At 43.2% G+C, this 27,240-nt stretch overlaps 1 protein-coding gene across 3 annotated transcripts in view; it reads left to right on the forward strand.

The window, feature by feature from the left end:
• Positions 1-27,240, forward strand: part of BMPR1A (bone morphogenetic protein receptor type 1A) — a 141,237-nt gene that overhangs the window by 76,662 nt on the left and 37,335 nt on the right. For 2 of the 3 annotated variants that reach the window (XM_025435326.3, XM_025435325.3), the window contains one exon: positions 26,399-26,617. The exons of the other annotated variant lie outside the window; for it this stretch is intronic. In XM_025435326.3, the coding sequence (XP_025291111.1) occupies positions 26,551-26,617 (67 nt within the window). In that variant the 5' untranslated portion in view covers positions 26,399-26,550. The remainder of the gene's footprint in view (positions 1-26,398; positions 26,618-27,240) is intronic. 3 annotated transcript variants of the gene reach the window in all.

A 27,240-nucleotide genomic window follows, 5' to 3' on the forward strand; every position in this document is an offset into this window, starting at 1 on the left:
AGTCTGTACTCTTTCCTCGTAGGGTAGTTGGCTTTGCAGCAGTTGGCTGCTGCTTCTGTAGCGTGCTCATTCTTTTTTCTCACTCTGCCTTTGCTCTTTGTGTCTTTGCTCTTTTGAAAAACACTTACAACTTTTTAATTGCCTTTTATTAGGTTTCATACTCTTTGATCACTGTAGTAGTTGCTATTTTCCCTTTTTTGCAGTTCTCTTGGTTTCTATGACCCTGTGTTCTTCTCCTTCTTTTTTTTTTTTTTTTTTTAAGATTTATTTATTTATTCAGTCAGAGCGAGAGAGAGGCAGAGACACAGGCAGAGGGAGAAGCAGGCTCCATGCAGGAAGCCCGATGTGGGACTCGATCCCGGGTCTCCAGGATCACACCCTGGGCTGCAGGCGGCGCTAAACCGCTGCGCCACCAGGGCTGCCCGGCCCTTGTTCTTCTAGCTCTACTTCTTTAATCACTCCTTCATAATTTTTCTTCTCCTCCTACTCTTAAGTAATGACCTCCACGAGGTTTTATCTTTGAAATTTTTCTGTTTCTTCTTTATGTTTTTCCTGATCTCATTTCAACAGTTACCTCTATAGTGATCTCTCAACCTTACATTTCACTTGTGTCCCTCTCTCTAAGCTTTCGGCCTGTATGGCCAACCGCTCGCGTCGCACCGGGGTTCCCATGTCTGTTAGCGGACATCTCTGTTACCCACACGCAAAGTCTCGGTGCCGGATGTGGTTCCTCACCTTTTCCTTCCCGCTCTAGTCAGAGATGCAGTCCCACCCGGTGGCCTCTGAATGTGCCGTGAATGTTTCCGTCCTTTCTCTTCCAGTCCCCCCATCCCCATCCAATGCTAGGCCCTTCCATTACATTTCACCTGAAATATCGCAGGGCCCTCGCGGTTGGGCGCTTCACTGCTGTGAGAGGAGGGAACAGTCCGGGAGGCTGCACATAGGACGTGATAGTTGAGTAGAGTCTCGAAAGATGAGAAAGATTGCCCAGTGGAATTTGGGAGGCGAGAGAATTTCACGCGCAGAGCTCAGCGTAAGCAAGGGAAGCCTGAGGTATATCGATTGTACAACAGACAGAAGAAATCATTTTGTGTGGTTTGAATTCAGGATATGAGAGCGGCTTTGAGGGACAAGGCGAGGAGAGACCTTGATGGTGAAGGACTCAGTGCTGTGGTCGGGAGTTTAGGCTTTATTTTGTGAATAGTTGGCAGCCACCGAAAAATTTTAACAGAGGCATTTTAGAATCATAATTTGTTTTGCTAAAATTAATCCTGCAGGGATATGGATGATAGTTTGGAAGGAGGAGGGGGACACCAAAAGCAGGCGACAATTCGGATGCTCTTAATTGTTAATTGTTTCAAGCAAGAAATGATGAGGCTCTTGATTTAGGTAGGGATCAACTTACCTGAAATTATGAAAACCTGTAAGCATTGGTTGTTAGCAAACATTCAGTTTTCTTCCTCTGTACCCCTCCGTGTATGTGTGGTACTCTTCAGCCAGTGATTTGAAGCTGCCTGTATTTCTTTGCTCTCTGCTCCTATTATTCTTTTCTCCTGACATGCTTTTTCCACTTTTTCTTGTGGTAGCCCTGTCAACTTTTAAAAACTCCTCTCGGGCAGCCTGGGTGGCTCAGCAGTTTAGTGTCTGCCTTCGGCCCAGAGCGTGATCCTGGAGACCCGGGATCGAGTCCCACGTCGGGCTCCCTGCCTGGAGCCTGCTTCTACCTTTGCCTGTGTCTCTGCCTCTCTCTGTGTCTCTCACAAATAAATAAATAAAATCTTAAAAAAAAAATCTCAAGTGCCAATTCACCCCTGAGGTCCTTTGTGATCTATATTTCTTTTTTTGGATGTGTGTGTGCGCGTGCACATGCACAACTGCTGGCAGTGGAGGGAATGTGTAAGGACAGAGAGAGAGGGAGAGAAAATCTCCAGCATGCTCCCTGCCCTGTGCAGAGCCTGATGCAGGGCTTGATATCATGACCCTGACATCATGACCTGAGCTGAAATCAGGAGTCAGGTGCTTAACTGGCTGAGCCACCCAGGCGCCCTTGATTTCTTTGACTCTAAGGATATATTCCTTCCTAATTTAAGACTCGAGAGCGCTTATTTTTGTTCTGTAGGATATTATTTATTTTGGTCTCTGTTAAACTGTGTAGCAGCAAGTCACAATGGAAGTATCAGAAAATAAAGAACATGGTCCCCATCTTCTATTTACAGTCATACCAGTAAGGTCTGTATATAAGTAATATGAGTAATGATCACTAACACTGCCAGGTAAAAATAATAAATGCCAGAAGAGTAATTCATTACTTCCTAATCAGAGTTCTGTAGAACTGCTAAGTACAGACAGAGGATGGGAGGGATTGTTTGACTTGGGATTTGAAAGATGAGTTAGGATTTGAATAGGTAAAGAATTAAAAGGTATTTCTAGAAAAGCTGGCTGATGGAAAACGAGTATTTCTCTATAAATATGGTAGAGGTCTTAGGCTAGGAAGTGTAACATCAAGAAAATCTTCCTTTAGGAAAATCACTCTAGCAGTGATGTGTGAATATATGTCATTAGAGAAATGGAGTGAGGGCTCAGGAGGCTCAGAAGGTTTTAGGAGGTGTGAGGTATGAGGTAATCAGAATTTAATCCAGGTAGTAGGGGTGGAAATGGAAAAGGAAGACCATGTGGAATAGATGTCAGGGGAGAAGAAGCAGTGATTTCTGATTTCTGACTGGTTGTTGGAAAGAGGTGCTGATGCCCACGCCTTCTATCTGGATAAAACAGATCATGTTGGGCAGTGCTGAGAGTAAACATAGGTGATTTTTCAAATCTGGTTGGACCTAAGTTTTCCTTTTAAAAAAAATATTTATTGACTTGAGAGGGAGAGAGCACAGAGGGAGAGGGAGAAGCAGACTCCTGCTGAGCAGGGAGCCTGATGTGGGGCTTGATCCCGGGGCCCTGGGACTATGACTTGAGCCAAAGGCAGACACCCAACCGACTAGACACCCAACCGACTGAACCCACCCAGGCTCCCCAGACCGAAGTTTTTTAAGTTTAAAGAAACATTAAAATTACTATTCTACTGTGTTATTGGTTTCTTCATTTATTTACATACAACAAATATTTTTGTACATTATATTTCGAGCCTTAGCATATTGTAAGGGAGATATATTGAAAAAAGTAAAGTACTGCCTTTTTGTTCTTATTTAATTAATTTTTTTTTAAAGTATTGCCTTTGGGACATGTGGGTGGCTCAGTCGATTAAGCATCTACCTTCGGCTCAGGTTGTGGTCCCAGTGTCCTGAGATTGAGCCCTGCATTGGGCTCCTTGCTCGGAAGGGAGTCTGCTTGCCTCTCCCTCTACCCCTCACTTGACTTGTTCTCTCTCTTTCTCTCTCACTCTCTCTCAAATAAATAAAATCTTAAAAAAAAAATGTATCGCCTTTTTTAAAAGAACAATTTTTAAAGAAAGAAGTACGGTCTATTATTTTTCTCTTTTGCTGTAGTTTTAAATGCTATGTACTATTTGGTAAAAAAAAAAATGTTTAAAATATTTATTTAGGTGTAATCCTGACACTTTTACTGAAGGGTGGTATCTTGTTTTAATGGAATTACTGCTCAGTGAATTGGGATCTATGAAGAAACTCATAAAAAAAAAAAAGAAAAAAAAAAGAAACTCATGAAGCAGAATTCAGTGGTTTCCCATGAACAGACCAGCATTAGTGTGGCAACGTCCTTAGAGAAATACGTGATAGTGAGGTACTATGTTACCTTACAATGTGAAACTAGCTAGTCTTGATGCTTTTATTAAAGTTCTTTTCAGCTCTTAATTGATGACTGATTTAGGACTTTGCAATATCTAGAAATATTCCATCTGGGCAGCTCCAGGTGGCCCAACGGTTTAGCGCCGCCTTCAGCCCAGGGCCTGATCCTGGAGACCCGGGATCGAGTCCCATGTCAGGCTCCCTGCATGGAGCCTGCTTCTCCCTCTGCCTGGGTCTCTGCCCAACCGCCCCCCCCCCATGAATAAATAAATAAATAATCTTTAAAAAATATTCCATCATTTTATATTGAAAATTAAGTAGTCACTCTTGTAATTACACATTGTGGAACTGGAAGATGTTACGTTATTGAGGAAAGCTTTGTGAGTGAATTGCTATCAAGTTTTCTCTTTAAAGTAAATCTAGTTAAGCTCTCAAAGTAGTTAATACTTGTACCGTATTACATTTATATGTATATATTTAAAGGAGCCCCTCTATCATTCTTATCCCAGAATAGTGACAACAGTGTTTGCCGAAGTGTGGAATGTTCACTACTGTTACACATTCGCCTGTCTGGTTGTGAACAGGCGAATTTAAAAAATATTTTCATAGTTGTATATTTATTTTGATAACCTCTGATTCATAAGAAGTAATATCAACTTTCCATTTAATGTTGTGACAATAAGTTCAGACTATGTTTCAGAAACCTGAGTTAATCATGTCTTCTGTTTATGGCAGTAAAACTATTTTATTCTTTATAAAGTCCCTCAATTGATTTATTTAATCTCCTTTCTTCTTGATCTCCACTTTCCTTTTCATCTTCTCCTGCGGTAGGAAACCACTCTGATTTGTTTGCTTTATATCCTTGAATGACTGTATCCTTATAAAACTTGTAGTGTTACTGGTATGTGTGTATTTGATTGACTTAGGTTTTGCTATGTATTGTTGGCCCCTTTTCCCCAGTGTTTTGTTTAACACTAGAAAGCCCCACTACCGTACCTGGTCCTGAGGCCATAATTGATGCTCCCCACGAGCTAATCTGTAAACCCTGGGATAGTAGTGCCACAATAGGGTATACTGTGGGCAAGGCAGACAGACCCGCTTCTGGAGTGTCAGTGCTACGCCAGCATGTGTCAGTGGCAGTAATTAGGTCACCTTCATAAGGAGGAGCCCAGGCTGTTGGGCCTATGTAAAGCCTTCCTCTCTGTCACTATGGCTCTTCCATTCGTGGCCCTCGTGGTCAAGCATTGAGGTGGCTGAGAGCAAAAGCTGGCTGTAGTCAACTGACAAGGCATTTCCTCTGTAGTCGGGAATGTAGTTAAACGCACCTTCTCTGTTAGTGCTCTGTGGTGGGCGTCACCATAAGACATAAAGATTGGCACTTTGGGTTGACTCTTGTAGAACCATCAACATCCCTCTTCTCCAGATGCCTTCTCTCCTATTTCCCAGTTTTGCTCCTTCCATCCCATCATTTAGTAACTTGCTGCTGCACCTGACCTTGTGACTTGGTGGATCATGATGGGTAGCTCTGGTCACTAAATCCTTGATGTTCCATGGTTGGGTTCTCTCTCTATAGGGGCCCAATATCATGCCAGGAGCTACACTTTTTATACAGCATTATAGAGGTCATATCCCTGCCTCAGAAAATCTAGAAGTCTATGTGCCAACTCTACTATTTGAACTTGGCAGAGAATCTACATAACCTCTCTGTCTACCACAGATTATCTCTATTACCATTGAGTTGATTGAGCATCAGGGCTGCTTGCACTGGAACTTAATCTGCTGAGAGTCTCCACTTCTGTAGGTCCTAATCAATCTTCTGAGTCACCCTCAAAATTAAAAAAAAAATTTAAATGTATAATCGTCTTTCATTGAGCATTAAATCTCAATTAGGATATAAAAAGGTTCAGCAAAAATTGAGTTCATCAAGGGGAGGTACAGGGCAAAGGTCATGGTAAGGAATGCAGAATGTACCCTTCTCTCTGAGCTTTCTTCAGTGGCTCTTCGGTGGTTGTGTAACGATCCATGTTTAAGTTCCTTAGGAGAAAAGCAGTCCCTGAAAAGCACATCATCTGCCAGCGTCATGGAAACCCAGAGATACTCCCTTTCTTCACATTGACACGCTGATGCTCTGACGGTGTCTTTGGGGGTGAAATCTTGCATAGATGTCCTGTTTAGCAGCTCTTGTCCTTCGACATCCACGAGTTGTTTCCTTTACTAAGACTGTCACCTCCGGGTGTCCTATGTGTGCACTGTTGACCCTTCTCTTGTGCCCAAGTAGAAGCCACCTGTTCTTTTTTTTTTTTTTTTTTTGCCACCTGTTCTTATGAGCTTAGCTTTTCCCCTGCTTGCTGAGTTCCCTTGAAGCGAATTGCATTTTGTTTGCACCCACTTCTGGGGGTCTTGGGTTCCCTGAACCCTCCTTGAGTTCTGGCTGTAGGCATCTCTTGTTCAGTGGCAAACCAATCAGCATGGAAGTCAGAGTTGTTTCTGTCCCTTGGACTGATAAGTTGGAGCCGACAAATTGTTACTGATTTCTCGGAGCTCAGAGAGGAGTCTCCGCAGGGCCTCGGGCACTGGCAGCTGCAAGATTATTGAGCAGAGTAGCAGATCTGTTAGATCTAGCAACCTTTTAAAACCCTGCATTGTAGAAAAGCAGTTATAGCTTCAGGCTCGAAAAAAAGATGAGTTCTGCCCTCTCTATTGGTATATCCAGGACACCATTGAAAACTTAGTCTTATACCTACTCTCCTCCATTTTTTAAAAAGATTTATTTTAGAGAGAGAGCATGCAGTGAGAGAGAGCTTGGAGTGGGGGGAGGCAGAGGGAGAGAGAGACTCTCCAGCAGACTCCTCTCTGAGCGGGGACCTGATTACAGGGCTCGATCTCACTATCCTGAGATCATGACCTGAGCCAGAACCAAGAGTCAGACGCTTAACCAACTGAGCCACCCAGGCGCCCCACACCTACTCCTTCTGTAGAGAAATCTAGAACTTCTCCGTTAGGCATCCTGTGGCCCTTGCCTCCAGCCTCTTGGGTTATTATGCTACCCACTCCCCCCCACGAGAGACAGAAAGTTTTATTCACATTGTCTTCAATGAAGAGGACTGCCTCCTCATAACAAAGATGCCATTATTCTTATTTATTTTCTTAAGTAGGCTCTATGCCCAGTGCAGAGCTCAGTGCAGGGCTTGAACTCATGACCCTGAGACCAAGACCTGATCTGAGATTAGGAGTCGGATACTTAACTGCCTGAGCCACCCAAGCACCCCTAAGATACCATTATTCTTAATTCAAGTTGGTAGAAACACTCCTGGCTTACTTATTTGATCATTCTCCATGCTGGATACTTTCAGGTTCAGGTAGCCGTTTGTGTTACTGCAGCTATTGGATGCTGTGGGGAGACGATGCCACAGGGTGTCCAGAGCATCTTTTCATATTCTGTAGTGACTTTTCAATTTCTGTCCTTATCCTACATCTGAAGTGCTTCCTTCCTGCTCTAGTGTCTTATAAACAAAACATTTGCCTATTTGTAAGGTGGTTTCCAATCCAGGTATCTCAGAAATTCTAGTTTAACTGTTGAGCTCATCTGTTTCCTCCCTTTTCTTCCTTTCTTCCGTTCTCTTGCTCCCTCCCATCTCCTCTTTGTTTGTAAGGGCCAATCAGGAGGTCTGATGAACTCTTTTTTTTTTTTTTTTTTAAATTTATTTATTCATGAGAGAGAGAGAGGCAGAGACCCAGGCAGAGGGAGAAGCAGGCTCCATGCAGGGAGCCCGACATGGGACTCGATCCTGGGGCCCCAGGATCACACTCTGGGCCGAAGGTGGCACTGAACCGCTGAGCCACCAGGGCTGCCCTGATGAGCTCTTCTTATATAAACTCTTAAACAGTTTACACCAAAGCCTGTGCTCCTCTTCAGTGCCCCCTGTCTGCTGCCCTCTACAGCCCTCTCCTCTATCCCATGTCCAGTTCACGGACCTCCATGTACAGTCACTTTCTTGGTGTATATAGGTATTCTGCTTCCTCTTGAGTTAATGTTGGTAGTTAATATCTTTCTAAAAATAAAAATCATACAGTGCTTTATTTTCAGATTTATTTTTATAAAATTATTCATGATGAGAATACTTGCCTCATAAAGTTGGTAAAAGGATTAAATGAGTTAATATATTTGTAAAGTATGTAGAATATATTAAATTTCTTATGTCATACTATTTAAAAAGTACAGTAAGAAAAAGCTTGTTTTTAGTTAGTTAAGCATCTGCCTTTGGCTCAGATCATGGTCCCAGGGTCCTGGGATCTAGCCCCGTGTCAGGCTTCCTGCTCAGTGTGGAGTCTGTTTCTCCTTCTCCCCTGCTTCTTGTGCATGTGTTCTCTCTGTCAAATAAATAAATAGTATTTTAAAAATAAAGATTTTTTTAAAAGCTATTAAACTTAGAACTAAGGTAATTCAAAATATGAAATAAGCCAGAAATATTTTAGGAAGAGGGCTTTTGAGTGTATTAAGATTCTTGTTTCATGACTTGGATCTAAATTTATTTTCTTTGATACCTAGAAATCATCAGAGGTGATTATAGGAGTTAAGTTCATGAGCTAGTACTTACATACAGATTGTTGGATTGTTAGTTACTAGCTTGAACTGTAAGGTTTGGAGATGCATTTTCAGATGCTGGCATACTTATAAAGAATATTGGAATGTATTATGTGGTTTCTATATGTATATGTGGTTTAACTCCTCAGTTATGTTTCCCTTAAGATATTAATAGATCTTTTTTTCTTTTATTCATTTATTGAACATTTATTTGCTTAGTGATGTGCCAGGAAATGGAGATTACCAATGCAGCAAGATAAATCCAAACATCAACTATGTACGTCTTTCCATGGGAGCAGTCATGTCGGCTTCATTTACCATTGTGTAATCAGTGTAGAGCACATACTAAGGTTTAATAAATAGTTTTTAAATTAATGTTAGCCAAGAGCTGTGGAGCAGCTATGGTACATGTTCCAGGTGTACCAGAAGTACAGAGATGGGACACCTCAGCCTGATGAGTAGGGATCAGGGATTGCCTGCCAACATTACTCATAGATCACGTCTTGAAGAATAAAATAGAGTTAACCTGGTAAAGCCCCGAGGCTGCGCAAAGAAATGAAAGTCTGAAGGGAATGCCTGTGAGCTACTGAGAGCTACAGTGATTTCAGTATAGTTGGAGCATTGTAAGGGAATGGAGGAGTGGGAGGATGGTGTTAGAAAACCTGACGGAGGCCAGATTCTAACAATTCTCCTTATGTCTTGCTAATTGCACCTTATTAAAATGAGAATATTCATAGATTTTTTTATTCTTTTTTTATTCATAGATTTTTAAGCAGAGAGCATGACAAGCTCATTTGTTCTAGACATTTGCATTTTATTAAACGTGGCCATTTACTAGACCATTTACAGCAAATTCTAATACATATAAAAATGTAAATAAATCTTTTACATTTCAAATAATGATATCAACCAAGTTTTCTGCCAACAAATGCACTGAAGTTAAAAATGAATAACAAAGTATATACAAACCCATGGTTAGAAATTTAAAAACATACTTCTATAAATCCCACAGGTCAAAAATAAAATGACAGTATAATCAGAAAACACCTAGAACTAAACAATAAAGAAAATTTGGGTATTAATATTTGTCTGACACATTGAAGCCTTAAATGCTCATTAAAAATTAAAAATATTAATAAGCTAAGCATCTAACAAATTAGGAAAAGAACAATAAGTTCAAGACAAATAAGTAGATGATGAGGTAAAAGCCAGCACTTGTGGGGCACCTGGGTGGTACAATTCATTGAGTGTCCACCTCTTGGTTTCTGCTCAGCTCAGGTCGTGATCTCAGGGTCATGGGATCGAGCCCCGTGTTGGGCTCTGTGCCTAGTGGGGAATCTGCTTGGAGTTTCTCCCTCTCCCACTGCCCTTCTCCCTTGTGCATGCACTCTCTCTCAAATGAATAAATCTTTAAAAAAGCCAACACTTGCCGTCTAGCTCTTGCATTGATCCATACGCTTTACAGGGATTATTTTATTTAATCTTTACAACCTTGTGTGGTGAGTACTGTTATTATTCCTATATTATAGATGAGAGGACTGATGCATAGAGAAACTTACAAAAGCTTCTAGCTAATACATGATAGAACTGGGGTTGGAAATTAATGGAAAAAATATTTTTATAAGATACATAGGAGAGGATTACAAAAACCAAAAGCTACTTCTTGAAAAAGCTGATAAAACATTTGAACAATCAAGAAAAACCCAGAAAACACAAATAGTATTGGGGATGTAAAGGGAGGAGTGTGACTTCAAATGTAGGAGAGATTTTTTTTTCTGAAAAATAAGAGAATACCTTGAGTAACTCTATGTCAATAAATTTTACAATTTAAATAAAATGACAGCTTTTTTTTTTGACAGTTTTCTTTTTTAAAAAGTAACTTAATAAATGGACTCTGACAAAATAAAAAACCTGGATTTTTTTAAGCTTTTATTTATTTATTAAAGAGTAAGAGAGAGAGCACAAACTGGGGGAGAGGCAGAGGCAGAGAGAGAAGCAGACTCCACTGAGCAGGGAGCCCAACTTGGGGCTCAATCCCAGGACTCTGAGATCATGACCTGAGCTGAAGGCAAACAATTAACTGACAGAGCCACTCAGGCACCCTGAAAACCTGGATATTTTTATAATTATTAAAGAAATTTAATTTATGCTGAAAGATCAGCTCCCTCCCATGTACTCACAGATAAGCCTTTAGCCCAGATGATTTTATTTTTTTTTTTAGAAGATTTTATTTTGGAATGCCTGGGTGGCTCAGTGGTTGAGGGTCTGTCTCTGGCTCAGGGCGTGATCCCGGAGTTCCAGGATTGAGTCCTGTGTTGGGCTCCCTGTGCGGAAACTGCTTCTCTCTCTGCCTGTGTCTCTGCCTGTCTGTGTCTCTCATTAATAGATAAATTAAATCTTTAAAAAAAAAAGATTTTATTTTATTTATCTATTTAAGTTTTTATTTGAGAGGGGAAGACAGAGTGAGTGAAAGCAAGCACAAGTAGGAGGAGGGGGAGGGGGAAAAGAAGGCTCACTCCTGAGCAGGGAGCTGGAAGCAGGGCTCCATCCCAGGATTCTGGGATCACGACCTGAGCCAAAGCAGATGCCTAATTGACTGAGCCACCCTGGCGCCCCAAAAGACTTTATTTTTAAGTAATCTCTGCACTCAACATGGGGATCAGACTCACAACCTCAAGATCAAGACTCGCATGTTTCACTGTCTAAGCCAGCCATGTACCCTGTAGCCCAGATGATTTTAAAACTGAGTCCTGTCAAACTGTTCTAGTGGTATACATATTGTACCAGAGAACACAAAATAGGAAAGTTCATCAGCTTATTCTATGTGGCTAGTAAAACTTTGATACCAAAACCAGACATGGATAAAATGATAATAAGCCAGTCTTAACTTAGGAACATAGATGTAAAACTTAACAAGGCATTAGCAAAACAAATCCAGGAGTGTATTTAAGCATAACTGTATCTACAGTACTGCAGTACAATTCTGATGATACCAACTCAAAGTTAGTGTTAGACTCCACGGGTATAAGGGCATAGTTCCCAAGACTAACTTTGCTTGAAATGCCAGTAACAAGTTTGGGGGTCTCCAGGCTGTTTGGACTTCTCACTAACCGGCTGCAAATCCAGGAGGATTCCATGATCCCCTCAGATTTTGACAATTTACTAAAGTGACTCACAGGATTCAAGAAAGTGGTATACGTACAATGATCATTTTATTTTAAGGGATACAGATTGGGACCAGCCAGATGAAGAGACATAGAATGCGGTCTAGGAGGGTTCCAGGTGCAGAGCCTCCTCTCCCCCAGGGATCAGGATCTGTTGTCTTTCTGGCACATTTATATATTTACCAACCAGGAAACTTAGCTATGGTGTATAATGTTTTTATTGGTGTTTGATTGTGTAGGCATAGTTGAATAATTGTCCACATGATTGAACTCATTCTTCAGCCCTGAAGAATGAGTTCGGTTCCCTCCCCAACCCTCTGATCACATGGTTGGCCTTTTTGGTGACCAGCCTCCACCTGAGTCATACATTCAACTATGATCTATGAGGCTCATGCATAACAAAGACACTCCTATTATCCAGGAAATTCCAAGGATTTACCTTAAGGGTTCCCTTCTAGGAACCAAGGACAAAGCCCAGACAATTTATTATTCAATAATGACAAAATTGAATGTATCCCAGGAATTCAAGGATAGTATGTTAATTATTGCTGCATAATAATTTATCCCAAAGTTTAGGGACTTGAAACAACAAAAATTTAAGTTAACACAGGAATTGAAGAACAGTTTCCTAGGTGATTTAGGCCCAGGGTACCTCATGGGGTTGTAGTTAGGATGTCAGCAGGGGCTACATTCATCTGAAAGCTTGACTGGGGTGAGTGCAGTCTCATGGCTATTGGCAGGAGGCCTGAGTTCCTCAGCCCAGAGCGAATGACTGAAGAAAGAGCAAAGAGAAAGTTGCATTGTTCTGGGAGGCCTACTCTCAGAACACTTTGTCACTTTCACTTTCTACTGTTTGTTAAAGTGGAGTTACTCACTCTAGCGCACAAAGTAATTAGCTTCCACCTCTTGAAAAAAGGAATACGAAAGAATTTGTGGACATCTTTAAAAACTACCACAGATGGTTTACTCTTTAAGAAAGCTCTTAATATGGATTATTACTAATTAGCTTATCCATTAACACATGGAAGGAGGAAAACACTATGCTCATATCAATAGATGGGGAAATAAAACAATAAAATCAATCCCATTTATGATGAAAATTCTTACCAAACTTAGAAGAGAACTTGAATGTGATAAAAATCAGTAAATTTATAATGAACATAGGAAGAAAACAGGGTATTGAGCCCTTCTATACATAATGCAGTATGTCTTTTTTTTTTTTTAAGATTTTATTCATTTATTCATGAGAGACACAGAATGAGAAAGAGAGAGGCAGAGACACAAGCAGAGGGAGAAGCAGGCTCCATGCAGGGAGCCCGATGTGGGACTCGATCCCAGATCTTCAGGATCAGGCTCTGGGCTGAAGCCAGGCACCAAACCACAGAGCCATGCAGGGATCCCCTGCAGTATGTCTTTACATGTGTTAAAGTGTATTCTGTGTCCTTCAGGGATATTTAAAAATTGTCCTAATATCAGTGTTGTGTATTTGGAAGTGCAAAATGGTACAGTCCTAGTCAAATTACCAAGATATCTACCAAAACTACCATTAGACCCAGAATCCTACTTCTGATATATGCCTTGCAGATTGATTTACTCAGGCAACAACAGCAACAGAAGCAACTCTTCAGGTTTGTGTATTGCTTTGCTTATTGTGCCTATGCTTATTGTAAGCATTGCTTATACCAAAATATGGGGCAATGTACAGCAGGAGAAGGGATAAATCTAGCTATAAGATACTTATGGGAGGGGATGCTCTATAAAACAATGAAAATTAATGAAAAAGAACTACATATATCTTTCATGGAAATCATTCACAATGTTGAGTGAAGAATAAGCAAATATAAAAATATGCATCTAGAACAATACAGTTTTCATACAGCTCGAAAAAATTCAAAAACAGGCAAAGCCATGCTGTATATTGTTTGGGATAAGACATGAATGTTAAATACCACATCCAGAATAGTGGTTACTTCAGAGAAAGAAAGTGGGAATTTACGGTGTTTGCCCTGCTTTACCCAGCACCTAAGTAATTCTTTTTTTTTTTTTTTTAAGCAGTGGTAGTAAACCCACTTCATTTTATTTTAATTCCAGAATAGTTAACATGTAGTGTTACATTACTTTCGGGTGTACAGTAACACCTAAGTGATCCTTAGGTGAAATCTTTGAAGCACTGCGTTCAATGAGCAGAGTTCACAGACTCACAGGACTGAGAGGTGGAAGGTTTATTTTACAGATGAAGAAACTGAGGCCCGGAGAGGGAAGTGAACTGGCCAGGATCAGCTAGTCAGTTAAGGCAGAATTTGAACTAACTCTTAGGTCCCCTGACCTGAAGACTCTGCTATGCACAGTCCTTTCCTTATTTAAAAAGGGCTTGAGGGCAGCCCAGGTGACTCAGCGGTTTGGCGCCACCTTCAGCCCAGGGCCTGATCCTGGAGACCCAGGATCAAGGTCCCACATCGGGCTCCCTGCAGGGAGCCTGCTTCTCCCTCTCCTGTGTCTCTGCCTCTCTCTCTCTCTCTCTCTCTCTCTCTCTCTGTGTGTGTGTGTGTGTGTGTCTCATGCATAAATAAATAAAATCTTTTAAAAAAATAAATAAATAAAAAATAAAAAAAATTAAAAGGGCTTGAACTTACAACCCTGAGATCAAGACCGGAGCTGAAATCAAGAGTCGGTCACCTAACCGACTGAGCTACCCAGGGTTCCCTTTTATTTTTGTTTTTAAATTTAATTTAATTTTTTGGCCTTTCTTTAAAGTAAAATTAGAAGTTGATAAGTATTCAAACTAGGTATCGCAGCTGAAAGATATTAAAAGCAACAGAAAGTCCATCCCATGCCACTGGCCTTGTTCAGCAAAGTGCTCTAGACCAGCGCTCTGATGGAGTAACACCATAAAAAGTAGATGTTTCCTCCCCCGGCTGAAGCGCTTCCCGGGTTTCCAGGTGCTTCCCATTTAATCAGCCGGAACTGGTAATGTCCAGGGTGCTCTCTCATGGGCTTACGGGTTTGCGAAGTTTAGTTTCCTATAGTCCGTGGTTAAATCCGGGGAAGAATTACTGATGATCAGATTATTACACTCCCCCCCCCCCATCCTATGCAGAGCTGTTGGCGACCTACAATTTACATATAAATATTACCTCTGAGCCTTTCCTTGCGTCTACTCACTGAAACATAGTGCAGTTGACTTTAGATGGTCCTTTGAAGTCCCCTTTGTTAGACCACATGGTTTGTACCAAAGAAAGGGCTGTATTTTCTTTTTTTGTCTGTGATTATTTCCACAGTTCTTTAACTTGCTCTAACTATGTGGTACCGTCAGAGTATAACCCGAGCCATTGTTTGCCTTCAGCAATATTTCAGATCTTGCGAAGTTATGTTTACTTAAACAAGATTTTCTTAAGACCTTTTAATTTATACCTCAGACTCGAGTATATGCAGTGAAAACAGTGGAAAATTTTCCTCTCAGAATCTTGACACAAGTCAGGGCTCGAAGTGAGCGGAGGAAGTGGTGTGGTTTCTGTATCTTTTCAGTTGTGTTGAGATAAGGAAATGGAATAGTCTGTCCCCAGTACAGCCCGCCTGGGAAGGTCTCCTTTGTATATAGAAGTGAAAGAAATTGGCATGATGTTTTAATTCCTTCTGCTATATTCGAGTCCTTCCCTCAGCAAATATTTATTTAGTACCAACTGTGTGCCAGACTGTCTTCTTGGGGCTAGAAATACAGAGTGAGAACATAGGGCGACGCCCCTGCCCTTACGGAGCATACATTCTGCAGCAGGTCGCAAGCAGTAAACAAAATAAATAGTAAATCATCTATGAAATTATGGGATGACAAGTGCTAAAGAGAAAAAATAGATGTGTATCAGGGAAGGAGGCTCGGGGTGCCGGGGGGAAGATGGGATTGCAGTTTTAAATAGAATGAGCAAGAACACTAAATAAAAGAGGGATGTTTGGGTAGGCCCCTGGAAGAGGTAAGGTAGCAAGCTGTCTGGAGGAGGAATGTTCTAGGCAGAGGTCCTGCAGCAGGGCCAGGCCTGGCACGCGTCAGGCACGCGGAGGCCAGGGCAGCTGCCGTGGGAGAGCTGGAGTCCCGAGGGCAGACGGTGAGCGAGCGGGGCGCTGTGACCTGATGTGCCCCCAGTTACTCCCAGGCTGCTGTGTGGAGGCGGACGGGGGGCAGTGGGGGGACCGCTCCGGAGGCTGCTCGGGGCCCAGGCAGAACAAGCGGCGAAGGGTCAGGAGCGGTGGGCCCCGGCATCCCGCAGCTGGAACCCGCGGACTGGCTGAGGCCAGGTGAGGGTGAGGGAAGGAGGGAGCGTCAGGAACGGCCGCCAAGACCTGGAGAGTGACGGTCCTTAGCTGAGCTGGAGGGACCTGGGCCAGCCGGCCTGGGTGGGAGCTGCGGGGCACAGCGTTAAGGAAATTTGTACCTACTTGAGCTATCTTTAAAGTGACCCCCCCTACCCCGTCTGTGTTTCCATGTTGTTGTTGTTTAGTTTATTCAGAATTACTAATTTTACGCTAATCTCGCCCAGAATACTCAAGTGGGCCTTTCCCTTAAGCCTTCCTATCAACTAGAATGTTTTTGGTTGTAACGGAAAAACGGACTCCCTCTGACCTAAAATAAACCTAAAAAATATAGGGAATTTATTGATTGTAAACTGAAAAATGCCTCCATTCTTCAGGCTTCAGGCAAGGTTGCTGCTCCCAGGTGGCTCTAGGACCTGGCTTCTTCGAGTCTTTTACTCTCCTAGCTCTGGTTCCCCTTCAGGTGCCCAGGCAACTGCCAGAAGCCTCTGGGGCTGCTGTTTACACATATTCAGTCCGAAAGAGGGGCCGCGGCTCTGCAGGCCCAGCCACAGTCCTGAGAGGGTAGTCGCCTGGCCTTCCCCGAGCTCCTCACTGTGGCGGAGCATGGAGCACGTGCACTGGCTCCATCGGGGACAGAGCCTCTACTCCCACAGCTTCCGGGAAACCTGGTGTGTGCTCTGAATTTTTTTAAAAAAAATTTTTTTTTGTAAAGAAAGAAAAAGTGAAGAGAAATGGTTGACTTTTTTCCAATGTTTTTGCCTTGTGCAAGCACTGTGGCTAATACAGCAAAAATAGGATTCTTTTTTAAAGTGGTCAGGTGAGAAGAAAAAAAAGTAAAATAAGACATTAGTTTGATCAAGATAATATTTCTTCCTAGAGGCCTAATGCTATTGCTTTCTGAACATCTAGAACCCGAAAAACGACAGGTCATTTAGCCAAGAATCAATCAGTATTTCTCAACAAGGAGAGAGCACTGTTGACATTTGGTTGAGACAGTTCTTTGTGTTGAGGGATCGTCCCTGCACGCTGCATTGCATTTTCCATTTTGGTCCTTTGTCACCAACCAAAAAGTCACCTGCATATTTCCAGATCTTCTTAGGAGGGACACACAAAAGCTCATGACTGTTTTTGAAAGGCTGTTCTTTCATACCGGGGGCATAGATACAGATATATTTTGATTTGGTTTCCTGGGTGAAATATGGGTGGGTTTTTTTGTTTGTTATTTTCAAAGTTCTGCTTTGATTTTTTTTTTTTAACTTAGTGCCAGAAGTTGGACATATTCCACTAAAGATTGATTTAGCATTTGAATTAGCTTTTTGGTCACAGGAATTTATTGAGTTAACCCAGAAAGTCTTTGATTACGTGTAGTGCTGTTTAAGGCAATGAGAAATCTGTTCTGATGACCAAATTTTGGTGTTCTTTCAAGCATTTTGACTTTGGGTCTCATAGGTTAGAATGGGAAGCCCGGCCAGTACTTGGATGGGTTGTGGCTACTTGTGGTAGAAGTAGTGAAATACGTGGAGTCTAGAAGAATTCGTTCCTCAGAATATCTTAGAACGCTTTGAAGCTACATTAAATCTATATTAGAGTGCAGTTGATAAGCACTTCGGAAATGTTAGCTGTGTTGTGGGCTCCTCTTTGGTGCAGTGAATGTACATAAAAATCTGTGTGTGGCATGTCCGGGGGCTTCCCCTGAGGCCTGTTCCTGACTGTACTGGGACCCACCAGGGCCCGGGCAGGAGCCCTGGGGGCTGCTCCGGTGGGAAGAACCAGGAGAGCGCAGTGACTGACTTCACAGGTGTGGAGGATTGGGGAGCCAAGGGGCCCTGGGGTTGGGCCGAAATGGTCGGAGCAGAGGCAGCTACCAGGCCTCAGAGACGGGGTTAGGGTCTGGTGCTGCGACAACGCGTGGCCCTCTGTGGGGGCAGCTGCCGCCTGGAGCCTGGAAGCTGGACCCTCTAGAACCTGCCGGGCCTGAGGCCTGCGGGGCTCCCGTCGCTGAGGGCAGCTCCCCTCCCCTCCCCCGCCTCCTCTCTGCCCCTGGGCAGAGCCTGTGACAGGTTGGGGGGGCAGCTCCGAGGTAGAGCATGGAGAGGGCTCCCCTACAGAGGGGCTACCTGCGGAGAGGTCAACCCCTGCAGAAAGGTCACCCCTGCGGAGATGTCACCCCTGCGGAGAGGGCTCCCCTGTGGAGAGGTCGCCCCTGTGGAGATGTCACCCTGTGGAGAGGTCATCCCTGTGGAGATGTCACCCCTGCGGAGAGGTTACCCTGTGGAGACGTCACCCCTGTGGAGAGGTCACCCCTGTGGAGAGGTCGCCCCTGTGGAGAGGTCACCCCTGTGGAGAGGTCACCCTGTGGAGAGGTCATCCCTGTGGAGATGTCACCCTGTGGAGAGGTCATCCCTGTGGAGATGTCACCCCTGCGGAGAGGTCACCCTGTGGAGAGGTCATCCCTGTGGAGATGTCACCCCTGTGGAGAGGTCATCCCTGCGGAGAGGGAGAGGTCATCCCTGCGGAGACGTCACCCCTGCGGAGCGGGCTCCCCTGAGGGCAGCAGGGGTACCCGCTGGGGCTCCATTACCCTCCAGGTGCTGCCCCTGCAGGGGCGGGTGGAGCAGGGCTGGGCCGCGGCCTGCGTGTCTCGGCTGTGGGGCCTCCGGCGAGGCCTTCACGCAGCCGAGCTTCGCTTTTCCTCGCGGCGTTGAGAAGCTGGAGTAAAGTAAAGAATCCCCGCCTGCTTCCTTCGTGACGTCCTTACCCGGTGACCGGGGAGGGACCTGCCGCGGGCCTCCCGCCTCCGTGGCGGGCGGTCGCAGGCTGTGCGGCCGGAGCAGGCCCAGCGCGGTCCGCGTGGGCTCAGGCGGGCCGGGTGCCGCGGGGTGCCCTGGGGTGCCCTGGGGTGCCCGGGCTGCGCGGTCTGGGGAAGCCGCGGGGTGCCGGCCGCGTGGAGGCCGAGCTCCTGGGCTGCTGTCCTGCGGCTGGCGGCGGCGCTCACCAGACCGGCCCGCGGGCCCCGCTTGCGGAGACCCACCCCGGAGCCGGAGCCGCCAGGCCCAGCCGAGCGCCGCCTCGGCCTCGCCTCAGTATCTGCGAGCTGTTTGGTTTATTTTTTCTTTTTTCAAGATTTTATTTATTCATGAGACACAGAGAGAGAGAGAGAGAGGGAGAGAGAAGAGGCGGGGCCCGGGCGGAGGGAGCAGCAGGAGCCCGACGCGGGAGCCCGACGCGGGACTCAATCCCGGGACCCGGGTCACGCCCTGGGCCGCAGGGCCGCCCGCGCCGGTCGGGTCGGTTCGGTTCAGCTGAATGAAGGGCTCGGGAAGCCGGCGGAGCGCCTGGGTTAGGGGCGGCGGTGCCAGGCTGAACGTGGGGGGCAGATTTGGAAACCGCCCGTAGATGCCCCGGAGGACGCCCCGAGGACGCCCCCCGCGGCCTCCCGTGTCTCCCGTCTCCGCCCGTGTCTCGGCCCCGCGGGCACCGGCCGCCGGTCACAGGAAGCGAAGGCCCCGAGTGGAGACGGGCCGCCTGGGCAGAAACACAGAGGCCGGTACACGGGGGCCCCCGCCTGGACCGCGCCGGGGAGCCTGCGCTCGGGACGCCCGCCGTGTCCGCAGGAGGCCGAGCCCCGGGGTGTGAGCGCTGTGAGCGCGGCGGCCCCGCGGTGGGAGGCGGGGAGGGAGCCGCCTGGGGGGACAGACCGGCTTCTCGTGCTGATCCGCGCCGGGAGGAGGAGCGAGGAGGAGCGGAGCAGCCTGGCGAACAATGGCCGTGGAGCCAGAAAGTCTGCAGGGAGCCCGGCCTGCTCGGAAGGCCGTCGGGGCCGGCGCCTGCCGCGGGGGGAGGGGGGGCCAGGCCCGGAGCCGGCAGCCCGCCAGCCGCTTCAGCATTCCCGAACCTCAGCCTAGAAAGTACGAATCAAGGGTGGGGGGCTTGACGGGAAGAGGAAAGAATGACTTTACTCTGTTTTTTCAGCTGACTTCAGCCTTTTCCTGTTCTTTCTTTCTTTCTTTCTTTCTTTCTTTCTTTCTTTCTTTCTTTCTTTCTGATTGAACTATTGGTTCAGCCTTATTTCTGTTTGTGAAGCTTCCTAATTTTTTATTTGAAATTATGTATATTTTATTTTTTAAAGATTTGTTTATTTATTTATGATAGAGAGAGAGAGGCAGAGACACAGGAGGAGGGAGAAGCAGGCCCCATGCAGGAAGCCCGATGTGGGACTCCATCCCAGGACTCCAGGATCACATGCCCTAGGCCAAAGGCAGGCGCTAAACCGCTGAGCCACCCAGGGATCCCCAAATTATGTATATTTCATTGAATGATTTGCCTTAGTTTTATTTTCCCAAAGAAGAAGCCTCACCAATCTATGTATATAGCAACAGAAGATAAATTTACTTAGATAGCTGTTTGTACTAAATATTTGATGTTTTATTTTTTTTAAAGGTTTTATTTATTTATTCATGATAGACATAGAGAGAGAGAGAGAGGCAGGCTCCCTCCTGGGAGCCTGACACAGGACTCATCCCAGGACTCCAGGATCCAGCCCTGGGCCAAAGGCAGGTGCTAAACTGCTGAGCCACCCAGGGATCCCCTGTTTGTACTAAATATTTAAAAATGACTCTTAAACACCAGCATCATTTTTGAAATTTCAATCATGTAGCATTTCAAATGTCTACATTTCCTTATATCCTTAACTTTGCAAGATATCCTAGTATAAAAATTCCAATGAGTTATTCTAGGAATTTAAAAAATATGTCATCTTCAGATGTTAGAATTATAAAATACTCCATTTCAAGAATGGTTGCAGGGCAGCCCCAGTGGTGCAACAGTTTAGTGCTGCCTGCAGCCGGGGGTGTGATCCTGGAGACCCAGGATTGAGCCCCACGTCAGGCTCCCTGCATGGAGCCTGCTTCTCCCTCTACCTGGGTCTCTACCCCTCTCTTGCTCTCTCTGAATAAATAAATAAATAAATAAATAAATAAATAAATAAATAAATAAATAAGTCTTTAAAAAAAAAAGAATGGTTGCAAAATATGGTTACTGTTTTGCTGTGTCATGATTACAGAAACCGTTAATATGAGACAGATAAAGGGAAAGTCATCAGTATTTATATTATTAATAACTAATCACGACAAGAACAAGACAGCTGTTACTCATTAAATGGTTAATACCAAGATGCACAATGCAAACTCATTTGGGTTAGTGATATCACTCCCATTTTGTGGCTAAGGAGATGGAGACTTAGCTTGAATAACTTCTCCCAAATTACATCACAAATAAATACTGGAGCTGATACTTGAAACCAGTGAACTGACATCAGAATTCACTCTTGGGCAGCTCGGGTGGCTCAGCGGTTTAGCGCTGCCTTCCGCCCAGGGCGCCATCCTGGAGACCCAGGATCGAGTCCCACGTCAGGTTCCCTGCATGGAGCCTGCTTCTCCCTCTGCCTGGGTCTCTGCCTCTCTCTCTGTGTCTCTCTCATGAATAAATAAATAAAATCTTAAAAAGAAAAAAAGAATTCACTCTTTTTGCCAGGTGTTATATGAGAAATGCCTTTATCTGGAACATAAAACTGATGTCATCTTTACGGAACTCGTGGTTTAAAAGGACATATGTTTAATAGTATATAGAGTAGAACTAGGAACTGTTTTCTCCCTACAAAAATGAACCTTCCTGGTTGAGATAATTTTAAAATAAAGAGCATACTGTTGGTTACTCCTTTGAAAGAAATATTTAGCAGTTAGTTCGTTGGGCATTATGCCTGTCTTACACTTCTCTTGTCATGCTTTGATTTGACTATGCTTTCCAGACTTTTGTTTTTTGGTGTCTGTGCAATAGCTTACCGTGATTTGGCTTTTTATTATTTTAGCAAATTTCTCATAATGACTGTATTATATAGTAATGAATGTCTTCTGTTGCTGCCCAACAAGTTACCCCCAAACCTAGCAGCTTAAAACAAGTATTTATGGTCTCCTGCATTTTCTGAGGGTCTGGAATCGACTAGGGGCTTAGCTGGATGGTCTAGTTTGGAGTCTCATGAATGGTACGGGTGAAGCTGTGGTCACCTGAAAGCTTCCCTGGGGCTGTGGGATCCACGTACGAGGCGGCTCACTCTCATGCTGTGGGCAGGAAGCCTCGGCTTCTTGCCCTGTGGCCCTCTCTGTGGGGCTCGTGTCCTTATGACACGGCAGCTAGCTTCCCTCGAAGTGGGTGTTTCAAAAAAGAGCAAGGTGGAATTGGAAATGCTTTTTATGATCTAGCCTCGGAAGTCAAACTGTTGTCTCCATCATTTTACTAAGACCAGTGGGAACTTGAGACAGGGCAGCGGGCTCCACCTGTTGAAGGTACTGTCAGAGCATTTGTGGACATACTTTAGATCACCACAATCATCTTTTGGTAGATGATTTTTTTCTTTAACCTGTGAAAAAGTATCACTTGTGAGTAGTAGTGTATATCCGAGCAACATTAATGTTACACATGATAGGTCCTGGACTGTGAACCGATTTTATCAGTGAATGCCAAGTAAATTCACATGGTGTTAATGCTTTTCTTAATCTAGTTTTGGAATGAATGTTGGTGTTCTGGGGCCCTCATCTCTTCTCATTCATAGAAGGCCATCCCACACAGAGCCATAGCTTCAAATACTCTATGCTGTTGACGTAATAGTTTTATATCTTCAGTACTAAATGTGTCCTTTAAGCTTCATGACATTCCCTTTGGGTAATCTCAAATGCGTAAAATTGAACCCTTGATCTCTTCCCCTCACTCCTTTCAAAATCCACTTGTCCTCATTTCAGTAATTGCTCATGCCAGAAATGTAGAGGTCTTCTTTGACCCTCATTCTCCCTTATCCCCACATCTAATCCAATACTAAGTCCTATTGAGTCTGTTTATGAAATATATCCATTGGATCCATTGAATCCATCCATTTTACTATTTGGTCTAGTCTCATCAGAAGGAAAACTAAGGCATCCTGCAGAGCAGCCGAGGAGATCCTAAGCACCCGCCACAGTCACAGTCTGGTTCATAGGAAGGGGATTATGTCTGGTTTCTTTCACATAAGCATCTGTGACTGCTATCCTGGGCTCAAGTTCAAATCCTGATCTGCCTGAAATAAGTAACCTAACTTCTCTGAATGAGTTTCTTCATTTGTAAAACTGAAATTATATTAGTAACTCATAATTATTTTAAGAACTAAATGAGGTAATAGCTACTACATATTCACCTCTAATTATGTACTAGCACCATTATAAACACTATGGATATATTAACATTAATTTATCAAATCATCACAGCCACCTTATGAGGTAAGTGCTATTATTATTTTAATTTTACAGATGAGGACACTGAGGCAAGCACAGTTTAAGGAATTTATTGGCAAGTGGCAAGGCTCTAATTCTAATCAAGGAGATCTATTCCAGAGTCCATGTGTTAACTATCCTAGACTGCCCTGCTGGATATTTTATGTATGTTATACAATGTAAATTATATGTTAGGAAGTAGGAGAGCCTGGTACAGAATAGGTGCTCAATATAGTCTCCTCCTCTCATACATGTTTATAACAGGGCACAGGAAGTAACAGGTGTGATCTGTGACAATCTCATCTTTAAGAAATTCTGATAACCTAAAAACAACTGGAATAACTTGTAGAGAGAACAGCTTACTGGTCAATGGAAGGCTAAAGGTAAAATGGCTTTAACTGCCTCATTTGTAACCCAACAATGGAGAGCCTTAATCTCTAAAAGAAAAATGTTAGGTTTTAGCTGACTGACCAGCTCAATATGCATCAGTTCTTATGACAACTGCTAAGACATGAAGGGAATCTTATCAAGCAGGGATAGAGGCACAGTGCCCTAATCAAAGAGGGTCATCACCCTACTTTACCCCACCTGGTCAGGCCTCTTGAACACTTTAGAGAGGAATGAACGGAATGCAAAGGATAGGGAAATGACTACACTTAAGATACAACTCAGAGATCAGGGACCTTTGCTCACAGAGAACCAAAGGAACAAAGTGTGAATGCACCTCTGTCAAGGACATGATAGACATGATGGAAAGGAGCCTAGACCAATTAAGTGAATCATCAGATTCCCTCTAAAGCTGAAGTACTGTGGGAACAGTGTTCCTGCCACTGACTATTAATTGATTTCCTAAATATTTATTAAGTACCTATATATACATGATTCTGTACTGGACACTGAGAACATACCGATGAAGGCAAAACAGAATGAACCTTCAAGAAGTTCATAGTCATTAAACAAGACAATTAAAACAGTCAGGCACTGAACAAGACAGTATAAATCATATGTAAGCATAAATTGTCCTAAGTGTGAGGAAAGAAAAGTGCCAGGTCCAAGAGAGGCATGGGATGGTGATCTTATCTGAGGAGACTATGGGAAGCCATGCTAAAAAGCAACATTTACACGGAGATCTGGAGTCAGATCTGAAGAGTTAGCCAGGTAAAGAAACAGGTGAGTTCTAGGCATAGGGAACAGCCTGTACAAGGATCTGGAAGCAGAAAAGAGCAATGGGAGAATGATGTTTCTGAAATGGTGAGAATAAGGGGAAGTTGGTGAGATGTGAGTTTGAAGAAACAAACAAAAACCCAAGTTTTCTCAGTTTTGAAAACCCAAGGAACAGATCAGGCAAGAGTATATGGAGGATCTGGGATTTAAATCTAAGAGGGATGGGAAAGCAATTATCTGATTTCTATGTAATGGACTGGAGGGGACAAAAGCAGAAACAGACCAGTGAGAAGGACAGTGTAATAGTTTAGGTGGTGGTATAGCTTTAAATAAATTGATGAGGGCAGCCCTGGTGGCTCAGCAGTTTAGCGCCGCCTTCAGCCCAGGGCTTGATCCTGGAGACCTGGGATCGAGTCCCATGAGTCCCGAGTCCGAGTCCCTCGTTGGGCTCCCTGCATGGAGCCTGCTTTTCCCTCTGCCTCTGTCTCTGCCCCGCCCCCCTATCTCTCATGAATAAATAAAATCTTAAAAAAAAAAGAAATATGGTGAGACAGCAGAGTTAGAATTATACTGCAGACTTCTTTTGAATATGAAACCTGGAACAAGTATCCATAGAATCACAATTGTGTAATTTCAAAAAAGAGAGTTTTCCCAAGAAATGCCATTAACCCACATTATAAATGTTGTCCGGTAATTATTTTAGACTTTACATCTTACTCTCTCAGCATTGTGTAGTTGTGAAGCAGTTTAATATTAGAGAAGTGAGAAGTTGCAGAGATTTTAGAAGTAAGCTGTATTAAAATGCATAATATAAATGATATTCTATAAACCTTATTTCCTCAATACGGTGCCTTTAAAGAGCTAATTAAAGTGAAAAATTCTTAGATTGATAAAATAGAACGCTCAGGTTGTTTATGGTACAAATCATGCCGGGGGTAATTGTGTTATGAATAAATAAAATCTTTTTCATTCAGGAATAGTTTAGACTAAAATATAAAATCAGATTGTCTGAACCAATAGGATGGGAGGAAAAACAGAATTATATTCATCTATATACGAACTAGTGAGGGTTTTTTTGTTACCTATTTCAACTATTTTATAATTGCCAAATCTTAATTGGGGGGGGGGGTTACGTTTCACATCACCCATAATAAAACTCAATTTTATACTAGTAAAGTCAGATTTGTAATGTTTTAGGAAATTAATTTTAAGATATATTTCTGTTGCTTTAATGATTAAGTACACTGCATGTTTAAATAGGTGTGATTATCTAGGTAGGCTTTCTCTTCTATAGAATAAACTATTACAAAGATTTGAGGTGTTTCTATCACATCTGTTAGGATTTGAAAGATTACTGATGAATAGTTCTAAATTCAGTTTTTCCTGCTTTATTCTTAGTATATTTAGAAATTGTTACTAATTAAATTAGAGCAACCAGAAAAGACTATTAGGATTATTTAGTGTACTTGTTTCACATATGCTTAATCTAAGATCAGGAGAGGTGGCAACCTATTACTGAATTATTTTAGCTTTTGAATTGCAGTGCCTTTTTGTCATGAATAAAGATAGTTTTAATCTTTAAAAATGGGGGCGCCTGGGTGGCTCAGCGGTGGAGCATCTGCCTTCAGCTCAGGGCATGACCACAGGGTCCGGGGTTCAAGTCCTGCATCGGGCTCCTCACAGGGAGCCTGCTTCTCCCTCTGACTGTGTCTCTGCCTCTCTCTGTCTCTCGTGAATAAATAAATAAAATCTTTTTTAAAACGTTTAATAAATCTTTTAAAATATATTTCATTATTAGGGCACCTAGGTGGCTCAGTTAAGCATCCAACTCTGATTTTGGCTCAGGTCATGATCCCAGGGTTGTGAGATCAAGCCCCATATCGGGCTCCGTGCTAGGTGTGAAGCCTGCTTAGGATTCTCTCTCCCCTTCTCCCTCTGCCCCTCCCGCTACTCTCTTTCTGTCTCCCCCCACCCCCCACCAATGTGTTTCATTATTTAAAGGTATGTTTGAGCATTTGTTTTTCTCAGTTTTGAAAACTTCTAGAATTATGAAGAATTATCTAGAATTATAATTATTATAATTATGAATATAGTTATATTCATTACCTTTTTTATATTTTTATTTTTCAGGAGTCAAGAGAAAACAGTGGAAATTGGAGTCATTGTCAAGTGATTGAGACCTTTAACAAGAAAATCTCTTTGAATAAAAATCATTTAAATTAGTAATATAACAAGACCAGTGATTAGAGGTGACAGCATACAGGAAACATTAAAATTGAACAATGACTCAGCTGTATATTTACATCAAATTATTGGGAGCCTATCTCTTCATCATTTCTTATGTTCAAGGTAAATCAGTGTTAAGTAATCTTACCGTCTTTTTCAGTAACTTATTTCTACATTTAAGACACTCATTCTTGAAACTGTCCTTTCCACTCACGGCCCTTTTTGAACAGTTAGGCTCAGTATGCCTGCATAGCTTTTAAGTAAAAAGGCAAAGAACAGATACATGCCAGATAATTTTGAGTTTGACTGTGATAAAAACATTTTCAAATGTTTGTAAAATCTCAGCCTTTCTGAATCTGTTCTCCTATCCATAACATAGGCATTATGATATACAAATTAAGTCTTAATGAAGATTAAATGAGATAAAATATAAAGTACCTGTCCTAATAAGACTAAGACACAAGGTAATAGGTATTCAAGACATAGTTTTAAAATTCCTGTCTCCTTTAAAATATAATAAGGAATAAATGTAAACAATTTTTAAATCATTTTGTCATTAAAAAACTTCAGAAAGGGGGCAGCTCCGTTGGCTCAGCGGTTTAGCACCGCCTCGAGTCCCATGTAATGCTCCCTGCATGGAGCCTGCTTCTCCCTCTGCCTGTGTCTCTGCCTCTCTCTCTTTCTCTCTCTGTCTCTCATAAATAAAATCTTAAAAAAAAAAAAAAAAAAAAAGAACTTCAGAAAGG

This window comes from Canis lupus, chromosome 4, assembly GCF_003254725.2.
Source record: "Canis lupus dingo isolate Sandy chromosome 4, ASM325472v2, whole genome shotgun sequence".
Classification (NCBI taxonomy): Eukaryota; Metazoa; Chordata; class Mammalia; order Carnivora; family Canidae; genus Canis; species Canis lupus.